The 13,120-nt window shown below is 37.0% G+C and overlaps 1 protein-coding gene across 2 annotated transcripts in view; it reads right to left on the bottom strand.

Annotated features, from left to right (window-relative positions):
* Nucleotides 1–13,120, bottom strand: part of LOC124639697 (clathrin heavy chain) — a 44,106-nt gene that overhangs the window by 17,666 nt on the left and 13,320 nt on the right. The window contains exons 4-8 of one of the 2 annotated variants that reach the window (XM_047177146.1): nt 6,589–6,846; nt 6,022–6,210; nt 4,091–4,345; nt 2,455–2,651; nt 254–434 (exon numbers count right to left, since the gene is read on the bottom strand). In XM_047177146.1, the coding sequence (XP_047033102.1) occupies nt 254–434; nt 2,455–2,651; nt 4,091–4,345; nt 6,022–6,210; nt 6,589–6,846 (1,080 nt within the window). The remainder of the gene's footprint in view (nt 1–253; nt 435–2,454; nt 2,652–4,090; nt 4,346–6,021; nt 6,211–6,588; nt 6,847–13,120) is intronic. The other variant, XM_047177147.1, reaches the window with a different exon arrangement.

Below are 13,120 nucleotides of genomic sequence, written 5' to 3'. Positions count from 1 at the left end.
TGTATAATAGCTTCCACTCCTTTTCCAATGTTTCTAAACACAGCAACACAGATTGGTCAGCTTTCATTACGAACTCGCTATTTCCCGCGTCCCGAGTCTTCGCACTTGGATAAAAATCTCCTTCTCAGACTCTAGACTATTTTTTGGCGTGAAATCAGACAGCTAGTTACTTTCGCATTTACTATTATATAGAAAGGATATATTTCTTTTTATATTTTTTAAACTATTCCAAGAAGTACTAATAGTATCTCACCTTGCAGCAACACAGGCCGGCACAGCTCAAGCGACTCGAACTTGTTGAGCTGCGCTTGATCCAGCAAGATACCGAAGTACTGCAGCAGAGGTGAGGTCTGACCAGGTTGGGTCGGCACTTGCTGGAAGCGCTGGATGGTTTGAGGAGTACGCAGGATGCCTCGGGGTGCCATTGCTGCTACCTAGTAGGAAGAAATATGGACTTTAATAATAAATAATTGGTAAATATCAATTGCACGGGGAAGCTACATAAAATACATAAATGTCAGCTTTCTTAGAACAGCTGTTTACTATGAATTTTCAAAGTTTCAAAGTAGTTAGCAGTATGCTATAGTGAACCAATTGCAGAATTGAGATCTTAGATTTTCGTAACCATAATCCCACTATCATCATTTAATATAATCACCTAAATTTTTCTGTCGTATTATGCTTTGTTTTATTCAAAAAAACTATTACGCGTATTTGTGTATAACGTATTCTACTCTACATTTGTAAACAAAAGCACCCCATGCTTATAGTACGGGAGTTCTGTGATGCGGAACCGATGGTCGGTGTATGTGGACAGGTGACGATGACGTCACACCATCGATCGTATAGTATGGGGTATGTTCGTCATGGTGTATTGTTCCCATACCGATACACCGGCTATAAATACCGCACAGCAAAACTAAAGGTGACTTACACCATTAAACTATAACGATAACCAAACTATTTTTTTTGAGCAATTCACCGTAAATAAAGCAAAATATTTGTATGTGTGTAGTTGATATCAAATAATTAAGTAGTAAATTATTTAGTGAAAACATTTGAACATAAACGGAATTTCGGAAATTAAAACCTCTTTTCTCACTTCATACTTTTTTAGGAGACAGACTAGAAATCCTCTAAAGCTTTGGTTTCCTAGGAAAGCGGTGCCGTCATATAGCGGCCGTAATATTACGGGCGCAAATAGACGGTCGTCTTTACGGTGATGACATGTGGAAAGTTCCACGGCCGTTTTAACACACCGTCATAAACTTTTTGTTAGTTGTATCATACTTACTAACCTGTTTTATTTAATATTTCTCAAATTTCACGACACCAATTCTGTTTTAGTTGACTTTTTCTATAATCTTTACTTTTTATATTATATATTGCTTCGTGGTTACGAACGAAATCTATTAAAACTTCGTCGTCCTCGCTGCTCCAAGAGTTGTAACAAATTTTTGACGTTGTTCCGAAAAAAAAAACACAGATACGTATTGAAAAAGCTTCACCGCTTTCAATAAAACGTTCACCAAACTATCTGACACCGTCAAGACGGCCGTCATGCAAATGGCGGCACCGCTTTTTGAAGTTACGGTGTCTGTTACTGCTCTCCAGGAAACCGCCCCATTTTGTTTACATAGACAACGTTCTAGTGACGTCATTCACCGCTTTATTACGGCCGCTATATGACGGCACCGCTTTCCTAGGAAACCCAAGCTTAAGTGACACAAAAAGTTCGTTATATTTTTATATAATTATCGTTGGCTTAATGAACAGGTGTTGTGGACGTCACCGCATCGATCGCACCGCCCCCAAGCATGGCGTAACTACTAGTTATTATATTAGTCATCATACGCTTACATACATAACCGTATGAGTACTTATGTTCATAGAATTTTATTGTTCACATGTATTTTATATTTTTTACAAGCTCGATCGTTCGGTACTTAACTCCCGAGGGAAGATATTTGATTTGCGTCAGTAAAATGAACATGGAAATGTGGACATCTATTAGGGTCAATCCCCACTGAAAGAGCAGCGGCCGGCAGCGGCCATAAATGCAAGTGATTGAGCGCGAGCGCGGCGCCGCGCTCTTACATTGTCCGTGCTCTTACGGCCGCTGCCGGCCGCTGCTCTTTCAGTGGGAATTGACCCTTAGACATCCGCAGAGATGCTTATAATATTTTTTTAATTCTATAATAGGGACCAAAACAGTTACAATCCCAGCTCAGTCTAGTATGTCCTGTATTAAAAAGATACCACTTTGACAAAAGACTATCCACCACAATTAAGCCCATTTACACAGACAACTTAAACGTCCGTGAGAACTCATAGTCATCAATCGTTTTGAAGTCAGAAAGTTGACATCAGTGAACTTGGGCTTAAGTCAGGAGACATGCTGTAAGCCCTGTATTATAATTATACCACCTGAACAAAAGAACATCTACCACATACCTTAGCAGCCTCCCCATACTGTCCGTTAGTGAACAGCATGTTGAACTTCCTGACGAATAACTCCTCGGCTCCAGCCAGGTTGTTGCGCACAGCCAACCTCAAAGCTAGCTCAGGGTTCTGCAGCACCGTGTTGATGTAGGGAACTATGGAGTCCTCTTCTACGGTCACTGAGAGGACCTGGCCTTTGCGGTTTACACCTGGGAAGAAAAGGGCAGGTTATAAAGTATTAAATAAAATCTATGCTAACTGTATGAGAAAGAGGATGCGTCAACTGGTCTCGGTGATGGACATGGAATTAGCTGGTCAAGAGGATTAGAAATCCTTTGTATGCCCTGTTTCTTATGAGGGTTAATAGGCTGGCATCGTCATGAAATCTGCACTCATACTATAAAGAGTAAATCATTTTTAATTTGTGTAAAGCTCTCAAACTACGTAACAAATTTTAAAATTATTTCGGTATTGGGTTGGGAAGCTACACTATCACCAGATGACAAAGGCTATATTATTACATACTATTAGCGGATTTCATGCACGACCTACGTGTCTGTTAATTTGCTTGTTCGAGACGTATTTTGACTTAAGCTTATATTAGTGATGTCTCATTTCTATATCTAGTGAGCAAATGAACTGGACTAAGTTGCGTGCTAAGCTCGAACACATTTTCAGATAAATCATAGCATATTTTCTACTGATAATAACTGGCTACTGGCTATTGGAAAATACACAACGCTATTACGATATGAATCATCAATATAACTAAGTAAATAAACATTTATATACGTGTTATTTGCTCGTATGTTTTGTTATTATCCTAGACGCCAGACGCTGAGCATTTTATGATAACCTTATGACATTCAACCTCATTTTAAATACTGGCTTTTATGTCTGGGTTATTTATAAATTTCACTATAATGTGTGTTGCTATCTATCTTGGGCATTAATAGTAGTAATTATGTACTTTTTGAGGTTAATTTTACATTGAGGTCCAAACCTCATAATTTCTTACTTCCTATTATTATGAAAGTAGTCAGTCTTTTATGTCATCAAAAAAAACAGTTAAATAATTCTAATTGAAACATTATTTTGTACATATTTAAAAATACATATATACTTGATGATCACATATTAATGCTCATTATCGTGTGTAATGCTAGACTGCTGTGATTAAAATAAAATTAGTGACAGCAACACAATTGATAACATCTGTATTATCAGAAGGGAAATTATGACTTCATCGGCCATCCCTGTTTCCACAACGACACCAAATATCATCTAATCTAATTTATACAAATTATATGACTATTTATATTTTGAAAAAGCATCTGTCGACGGTCATTGTGTTTCGAGTGTGAAAGGCATTGAAGAAGGTTGTTTAACTTTTCTTTGAACATAGCAAATGAGAAATCATCAAATGACAGCATCCGCTGTGGGTGCAGCGTGATGGAGTGTCAGACTCTTACTGACAAAAGCCCATCATGTTCCTTCTTCAGCCCTTTTGTTCCAGGGCCGCGGGAACTCTTTCGAACAATCCCGCAGCTCTATAAGATCTCTCAATGTCACATCAAGCAACCTTATCGCTACAAAAACTGTGATTGAAACAACAGAAGCAAACCAGTAAAAACCAGTCAAAACTCACCAATAATTCCTCCCGTAGTCTCATGAGGAGCGGTCACGAAAATCGTATCAGAGGAAATACGGTTCATGTAGATGCACGTTCCAGTTTCGATATCGTACATGTGTATGTATCCGTATTTGGTGATCAGGTAAATGACATCATACTTCGGGGAAACTTGCATGGCGACGGGGAAGTCGTTCTGAGCTTCCGCGGGGAAGAACACGTCCACCGCCTTCTTGAGGAAGGGCTGGTTTCCGGCGGGAGTTTGGCCCACCTCTGTGGAGAAAGAAAGGAATATGTTATGTTAAAGAAAGGAATGTGTAATGTGTAGAGTCGCGGTGGCCTAGTGGGTAAAGAACCAACCTCTCGAGTATGAGGGTGAGGGTTCGATTCCAGGGCAGGCAAGTACCAATGCAACTTTTCTAAGTTTCATGTACTTTCTAAGTATATCTTGGACGCCAATGGCTGATAAAAAGGTGAAGGAAAACATGTTGAGGAAACCTGGACTATTTAGTCTGAAATCACCAACCCGCACTGAGCAAGCGTGGTGATTAACCTTTTCACCGCCACGCCATATCGGTATTCCTATGCCCTGTACGCCAAGCCCGAAAATCTTAATTAAATATCTACTAAAAAATACATAAAAGTAATGATTTAATAGGTTTATTTTGTATTTTTTTGCGACCTGTTTTTTGTCGAGTATAGCCGTCGTTGGCGCACAGGGCACGCTTGCTCATGTCGGCTATAGCCGACATTGGCGTTCAAAAGGTTAATGCTCAATCCTTCTCCGTGTGAGAGGAGGCCGCAGCCCAGCAGTGGGACGACAAAAAGGTTGTAACATGTTATGTTATAGCCCAGCAGTGTGGCAGTGGGACAGGTTTTTAGTCTTTCAGTACTAAAGGTTAAGGTTTTATAGTTCTTTGATACTAGCAAATGTTTAGATCCAAATAGTAATTAATTTATTTATTTATTCCTTTATTTCAGGCAACTAGGTAGGCCCATAAAAATACAAATACACACATATTATTCATAACAATACCTATAAACTAATACATACAATTATCCATATTAATATATACAATACTATACATCTATAAAAACTTAAACATACTACAAATACATAACAAATATTCTTAAAACTAATCCACACGATGTGTCGGCGTCGTGTTACGCTGACTGGTGTCACGTAGCCGGCCACGAAACCGGCGGTACACAACACCTTTCGGCCAGAAATCTTCCTTGAGGACCTTCTCGAGACCCTGTGTCGGAACACGCACCACGAACGACTTAAAATTCGTGTTATGACGCGGTTCCAACCTCTCGACCCTCAAGGTCCAGTTGGTCTTAACGCGCAGATATTCCACGATCTCCTCTACCTTCGTGGTGGTGTGAATTAAATGACATAGCAAGAATTCATACAAGAAATATGAGTATTTTTATTAAAATATTTATGTAAACAATACATAATGTAAATTCTTCAGTATTCTCATTAAATCTAATTAATTTATGCACATATATGATATCAGTAGGTCACGAGCATTCACTACTATGTTTATTCATTAAGTTTCATTAAATCTTGGTTTTATAGTGAAATGTGTTTATTGACTTCATCTTGATGACCCGCACAAGAACGTTTCTGAGAAATTATCAAAAGCTCTCGATTACTAGTCTACTATACTCCAAAAAGACTGAATGTCCATACACAGGCAAATTTCACTGTGGCAGGAGAATAGCTGTTGCCTGCTACAATTATCTAGAGCCAACCTCAAGTATCGAATCCGGCATCCTAATCGATACATTAGAAAATAACCAGAATAATTAATTTACAACTTTGTAGGAACAGAATAAACAGGACCTATGCTAATAAAGTTTTATTTCAATAAGGCAATTCAAGGTACCGTCCATATACTAAGAAATAAAGACTATTCTGTCCTATATGTATATGTACTCACCAATAATATGCAGTTTGCCACCCTGAGCAGTTCTGACGGCGAAACAGAACAGGGTAGAGGGTTCGGCGTTGCCTTCAGCTTTGAAGGTGGCGAAGGAGGCCGCGTGACCCTCGATGGGCTGAGAGCACTTGCGCTCTACAGAGTAGAGCTGCATTGCGCCTACCACGCGGTTCTGCTGGGCTGAGATACCTGAGGAGAAGAGGTTTGTTAAAAAGTGGAAGTTGACTTTTTTTTCATGGCAATATAAGACATGTGGTCTTCAGAAGATAGGTATGTATCAGAATTTTTATCATGACTATTTATGGCAAAAAAATATTCTGTGTAAAAAATAATGAAATGAAAAAATATACGGCCCCTTCCAAAACAGAGAAGTGATAAACAAACAACTTTATCTCAATTTTTTTATGAATTTATCAACACACCATTCCCAAAAAAAAAAAAAACACTTTGAATACGCGTATCGTGTAATGTAACAAAATTAGCTTTAGAGTTGTAAAAACCCCACAATTCTTCATCTAACTTCGCTTATAAGGATCACAATTATCCAGGAATTAAAGTTTAACATACCAACAAGCAACAGCCACTGTTGTTTCGGGTCGGTCCTATAATTGATGATCTGACAGTCCGCTAACGAGGAGTGCCTATCAAACATCTTGACGGGAGTCGAGTCTCCCTCCATAGACCAGTGGTACACCGACATCTTGGTGACCAGCGCGAGGGTGTTTAAGGATATCCACTTCCAGAAGACGATGTCTTCCGTCATTGTGTGAGCCTTCATCTTGGATTTCATCTCGATGTTGAAGATCTGCAGGGTCTTTTGAGCTGCTGGCAATATTAAAGTTTCTTTATAGTTTTTAATCTTTTATTACAAGTTTAAGAACAGTTCATGATACATGAACTACTGTCAGTTGCACAAAGGTCCTTTAAATTTAAAGCTTCTTTAAATTTATTGCTGTCTCTTTCTTTGTCAACAAGATAAAGTGATAGCAATAGATTTAATGAAGCTTTAATTTTAAGGCTCCTTGTCTTGTCAAAATCGACAACCTGAGGGGGTGAGGTACGACCCCACTACGGGGCGCCGCTCATATTTTCGTCGATACGAAAACAGTCGACAACTGATTTTTGACATAACTCGTATGCTTGACTGTGTTCACTGGATGGAATAAGGTAGTCAGTAGTTAACTAAACTTTTTTAACAACTAATAATCCCGCAATGATTTTCTTTAGATTTTTTAGAAATCGCAATCAAATGATTCACATTTATTTATGTTCCCAAACAGACGTCTCATTTACAATTTTGATTAATATTCTTACGAAGGTCAAAATAGATATACGGATTTAAGACATGGTATGAGATAAGAGTTTTGATAGATTACAGGTAATTTTGGATTTTCAATAAAAACTACTTAAAGGACAATGGGCAAATCTCTATTGGAGCCCGGGCTATCAGCGGCCAGCGATGATTTTGGTACTAATGGATGTAGTGTGGTCCTATAATTACTGTTATGAACTCATATGAAGTTCTATCCCCGTGATGTATTAAAACCGAAGGACTTCGAACTTTTTTGACACCTATTGTCACACAATCCAGTTAAAAGGTACGCCTTAAACGGTTTCTGATTACTCATAACAACTGTCCAAGATGTATAAACATAGCTGGGACCACATAAGCATAGCTTGAAGTGCTTTTTGTAACATTGAAGAAATCGCTACTTAGTGACGAGCTATTTTTCATACAAGAACAAAAACCAAAAAAAACAGATGATCAGGATTGATTAGAAATAACAAAACAGGGGATTAAAAGCCTTTTAAAAGCTCAGAATTAGGTTAATTTTATATCAAAAATTCCGAAAAAATGGATGTCTGAAAAAATGGATACATTTCTGATGCAAAAATAACCGAATATCTTTTTTCCTAAATGTCCCCCGCGGGATAACGCCCATAGTAAAAGTTATTTCTAATTACTACTAGAGCTATCGTTTGATACCAATTTCATGGCTAGCCGCCGTTAGCCCAGGAACGCCCAAACTCCTAAGGACTTCTCGTTGTAATGGTCTTCCCTGTCAAATCTCGTTTGTACATATAGGCATACAAGGTGTAGAGACCATTTCCATGCCTTTTATAACTGACAGACTGAAAGCAGGTGTGTGCTGCACAACACATTCACAATATTGAGAAATAGGGACTTTGTAAGCTCCATTACAGAAGTATGGTTGTAAAACAGCGTTCAAGCAATCCTATAAAAAAAGGTCGCGAAAATACATTGTAATTTTAAGACATCAACCCAGGAAATTCTCTTAAACTCTTTACACTCTTTAAAATAATCATATTATACTCATAGACCAGTTACTTTCTGAATGACATCCATCCTCCGAGCCTTTTTCCCAACTATGTTGGGGTCGGCTTCCAGTCTAACCGGATTCAGCTGAGTACCAGTACTTTACAAGAAGCGACTGCCTATCTGACCTCCTCAACCCAGTTACCCGGGCAACCCAATACCCCTTGGTTAGACTGGTGTCAGACTTACTGGCTTCTGACTACCCGTAACGACTGCCAAGGATGTTCAATGGCAGCCGGGACCTACTGTTTAACTTGCCATCCGAAACACAGGCAATGGTGTCTAAGATATACTTAGAAAGTACATACAAACTTAGAAAAGTTGCATTGGTACTTGCCTAAGTTGGGATCGAACCCGCGCCCTCATACTTGAGAGGTTGGTCCTTTACCCACTAGGCCACCACGACTTTTTCTGAATGACTTTCTGAATGTCAACACAACAACATTAAGTGATGTAGGAACACAACATTAGTTCGTTTGATTATACCTACACTACAGTAAAATAGGACTTTTAAATAAAACCCTCTTTTGTAATTAAGGAGGATTGAATTTGCCACATGTCTGTCAACTTCAATTCTTACTTTGACCAACTGAACGGCCAGAACGCGAGACTCAGTAACGTAAAGGTCTCACTAGAACGCTTGCATGTGTGCTTGACACGTTTCTAACTTTTGTAGGTAGCTTCCCAACTATTTACGCATAATAATATAGAGGTATGTATTTGGACTGTACAACAATCAACCCGCAGTTAGTATCGAAGCATTTTGTTGCCAAGTGGACCCAGAAAATTTTAGTTTCATTTAATATGTATTTTTATTTTATTGTTTGTCACCTATATGCACACACAAAGAGTCACCGCTGTCCTGGTACAGAACGGGTTCAAGAACAAACATGGTGGGTTTTAGTCAGTAAGAGTCTGATACTGACTGAAAAATATTCAAATCGGCCCAGGCGTCTACGGGAAATCGAGCAATAAAAAAATAAAAACACGAGCTTAGAAACTATCTCTTCTTTTGGTAGGTTAATTATAATGTGAAATATGTAATTATAAAATAAATTAATAACGTATAGAATAAGAACAAGTTAAGCCTCGAAATGTTTGACAAAGAGGAGATGCTAGATTAGAAACAGGAGAGGGCTAGATTTAACTTATAATAAATCAAATACGATTATATATATGAATTTCACATTATACAAATAGTCACACGAAAAATATTAAAACTTCCCTTGCAGTACAACCCCAGCTTTGGTGCTTAATGTATAAAAAATGATTAAACGTAGTGTTTAGGATTGTGGTGGTACAGATACCGGCCAAAACATATCTTCACTGATTTTGATTTTGCTATAAATTTTTGTCAGTTCTTTGTTTCACCGCTTCCAATGAAGCTCTATTTGGCTTTTTTTATCAGGTTTATTTTCTTCTTTTTAATTTCCATCTTGCTTTTACGAGTAGTCCCCTATAAGCACATAATTATTATTGTACTGAAGAATGATCACCTTGGTAGAAATTCAAACAAGTGGTTTTGTATCACAATATAAATTTTATAAATCGTTTTTTCTATCATCAAAAATGGTTGATATGATATCCTAAATAAAACCTCTATGTTCACTTCATATTTTTACTCATTACTGAATAATTAATTATTTTCGACGTTCTCACGTAAATTATTCTTTTTCGCTATCGTAAATAAGTGATTTTTAATTTCCTTATTAGTCAGATTCCAAAATCAATTACTAAAAACACAAACCTCCTTGCGCAGTCAAGCAATGACAGTTTAAATTCGGCTACCATGACAACTACGTTTTGCAATAAACAACCTAATAATCAAATACAAATAAATATTTGGAAAATAAATAAATTTTGTGAATGGAATTACATATTTACCTGAGTTTAACAGTCATTATCTTAATGTTCCTATTTTTTAAGACCGATGGAAGGCGTCTAAAACTGTGATCTCACATCATACGCTTGAAAACATTTTGTTGCAAGAGTAAAGCATCCACAACACTCATGATCATCTTCCATGGAGCTAATTATATGTAATACATTAAAATAAATGCACTTTCAGTCATAAAAAAAGAACTTATAGGATGTTATTACAAATATATTTTTTTATATTATTTTTGGGAACACGAAGGATGAACTGTCATCGGATGACAAAGCGACATGACCACTCGTCTCTACGGCGGAACGCCGTCTGGCAGTAGGTAAAATTCATGAAATGAAAATTGACATTGAATTTTATACGTTTTTTTTATATTTCTCCTTATGTGCTTTATAAAGCCATATATTATGTGGTATTTTTCTTTAGCTTAGGAAATTTTCTATCGTTTAGTGATAAAACATGTGTAGGTTATCATTGAATATTTTGAGCATTAGCTGACGAAAAATTTTTTCGAGAGGCAATTTCAATCCTTTTTTTTTCTATGTGTGAGGCTATTTTTTTAATAGGTTTTTTTCATATTCTCTGGTCAATATCCTCGACTACTCACTGTTAAATTTTCTGATCTATAGAATGTATCCAGGCCTCATACTACCCGTCGAAAAAACGGATGTTTTCGAAGTGCGGAGCCTTAATGGATATTTCTGCAACTGACGCTTAGTCGTAAAAGATGTAAAAAATATTCTCATTCAGACTGGCAGACAAGATTTTTTCAAGAAGAAGTATTGATTATCCCTGATATAAATTACAGTTTTTTTTCTATTGTTGTTTTATAGTCATCATTTCAATGTCAGTGAAAAAATTCATTCAATAATGTTACGCATACCAACATCATCGTACGTGAGCTACAGACGCGGTTCATCTAATACCTATATAAATAACTAGCTTTTGCCCACGACTTCGTTCGCGTGGAATAGTGACTTCCGGCAGATTTTTGGTTTTACCCACATAGTTCCCGATCTCGCGGGATTTAAGTTTCAATACACTAAACTCGTGTAACGATCGACACCATTGCGCGTAGTACTAATAGAATTATCTATACTCCGTTAGAGCATTTTCTTTGTAGTAAAACTTTTATTATATTAATATTAATTTTTTTACACCTTTTTACTGTTTATTTACATTTTTCTGATGGATTTTCCGATGAATTAAAACAATAACATGAACCGAACACGTGTAATGACACCATTGCGCGATTAACGCCATCTATCGATCTATCTACGGAGCATAGGAACAGCTCGACATTTGACCAATAGATGGCACTGTATGTCCGTAATAAATTTTATTTTTTATTTTTATTTTTTGTAATAAAAACTATCCTATGTCCTTTCTCAAGTTTCAAACTATGTCTGTACCAAATTTCACACAAATCGGTTCAGTAGTTTAGGCGTGAAGAAAAGACAGACAGACAGACAGAAAGACAGACAGACAGACAGACAGACAGAGTTACTTTCGCATTTATAATATTAGTTTGGATAATATTACCCATACCCTACAAACGCTTTCGTTATCCTATTACGGAGAAGCCAAAACTGTGTTCGAATTTGGTCCCTATGTGCTACATAGGAGCAATAATAATAACAATTCCTTTACAACACCCTAAACTGCTTGTCAGAATTTGATTGATCATAGCCGAACGCACCGAAATAGTCATGCTCGTGCATAATGTTGGACTAACGTAGAGAATAACGTGTGAAAATGTATGTCAGATAATGCAGTTACATTGCATTGGCATTTGGCTTGAAATCCCACATAGAACGGCAGATAAATAAACTTATTAATTAATTAAATAAATTCATTTAGGAAAATTATTTTTTTAAATAAGATTATCGCCATAATTGTCCTTTGGACTTACCTACGTACTTTTACTTCTTACCGAATGAACTAAAGCATTACTACAATAGTCTCTAAAAAAATCAAGTACATTTTAGAAAACTATCCTTAATATGTACCTAGTAAATGCAAATTATCCAAAGTGTGCATTTCCCTATGCACCGTGCTATTAGCATTAATCTGCGTAAGTAGCTCTATGGGAGCATTAGCTGGTACTGACCTACATTAATTAGTACCCATTAGATAGTTTCAGGTTGCTCAGGTCAATACTGTAGACGTGTGTTTACGTAGACACAACAAAAAGTATTGCGGATATCCGTAAATGTAAACTCTGTATTTAGTAGCAGTAATAGTATAAATAGCTTATTTAAGATTATCGACATTAGCATTCGTTTTAACTATTGTGACTTCGTATGAGCATGAAGTCTCATTTCAGCCTATTCGTAATATATATTTTTTTACTTTTACAAGAACAAACTTTGTGCAATGATTACAAACAAATAGTAACTCTTTACAACATCTCATTTAAAGTACAATCCTAAAATTATTGTCATTACCGGGTTTGATGACATTCGCTTATATTTTCAGTATCACTTAAAAATTTTCTTCACCTTCATCGACCAAAACCGTCCAGTGCCTTCTAAATAATCCCTTTAACATCTACAACACCTAATCCTATCAGAAAGCGGTACAGTACTCTAGATTCCTCGGCTCAATTCAATTTCCTAAGAGCACCTCATACGTCAGAGCTGCCCCCGCATTCAGTGTAAACGCGTTGGCGTATCGTGGGCGTACTGTACTGTATAGAAATACCTTAGTACAAGCTTTGTGGTGAAAAGCGAACATTATTACTAACTTTCGTTTGTTCTGGAATATCCTAGACAGTTTATAGTTTTAAGGGAATTTCAGTGCACCTTTATTTTAGTCAGTATTTATAGATTTTATATCAAGGTGTTTGTTATGCCTAGCTTACAGTGGCGAGGCGT

Source organism: Helicoverpa zea, chromosome 19, assembly GCF_022581195.2.
Source record: "Helicoverpa zea isolate HzStark_Cry1AcR chromosome 19, ilHelZeax1.1, whole genome shotgun sequence".
Taxonomy (NCBI): Eukaryota; Metazoa; Arthropoda; class Insecta; order Lepidoptera; family Noctuidae; genus Helicoverpa; species Helicoverpa zea.
Note: the sequence above shows the minus strand (reverse complement) of the source record. Positions and strands in the feature narration are given on the sequence as shown.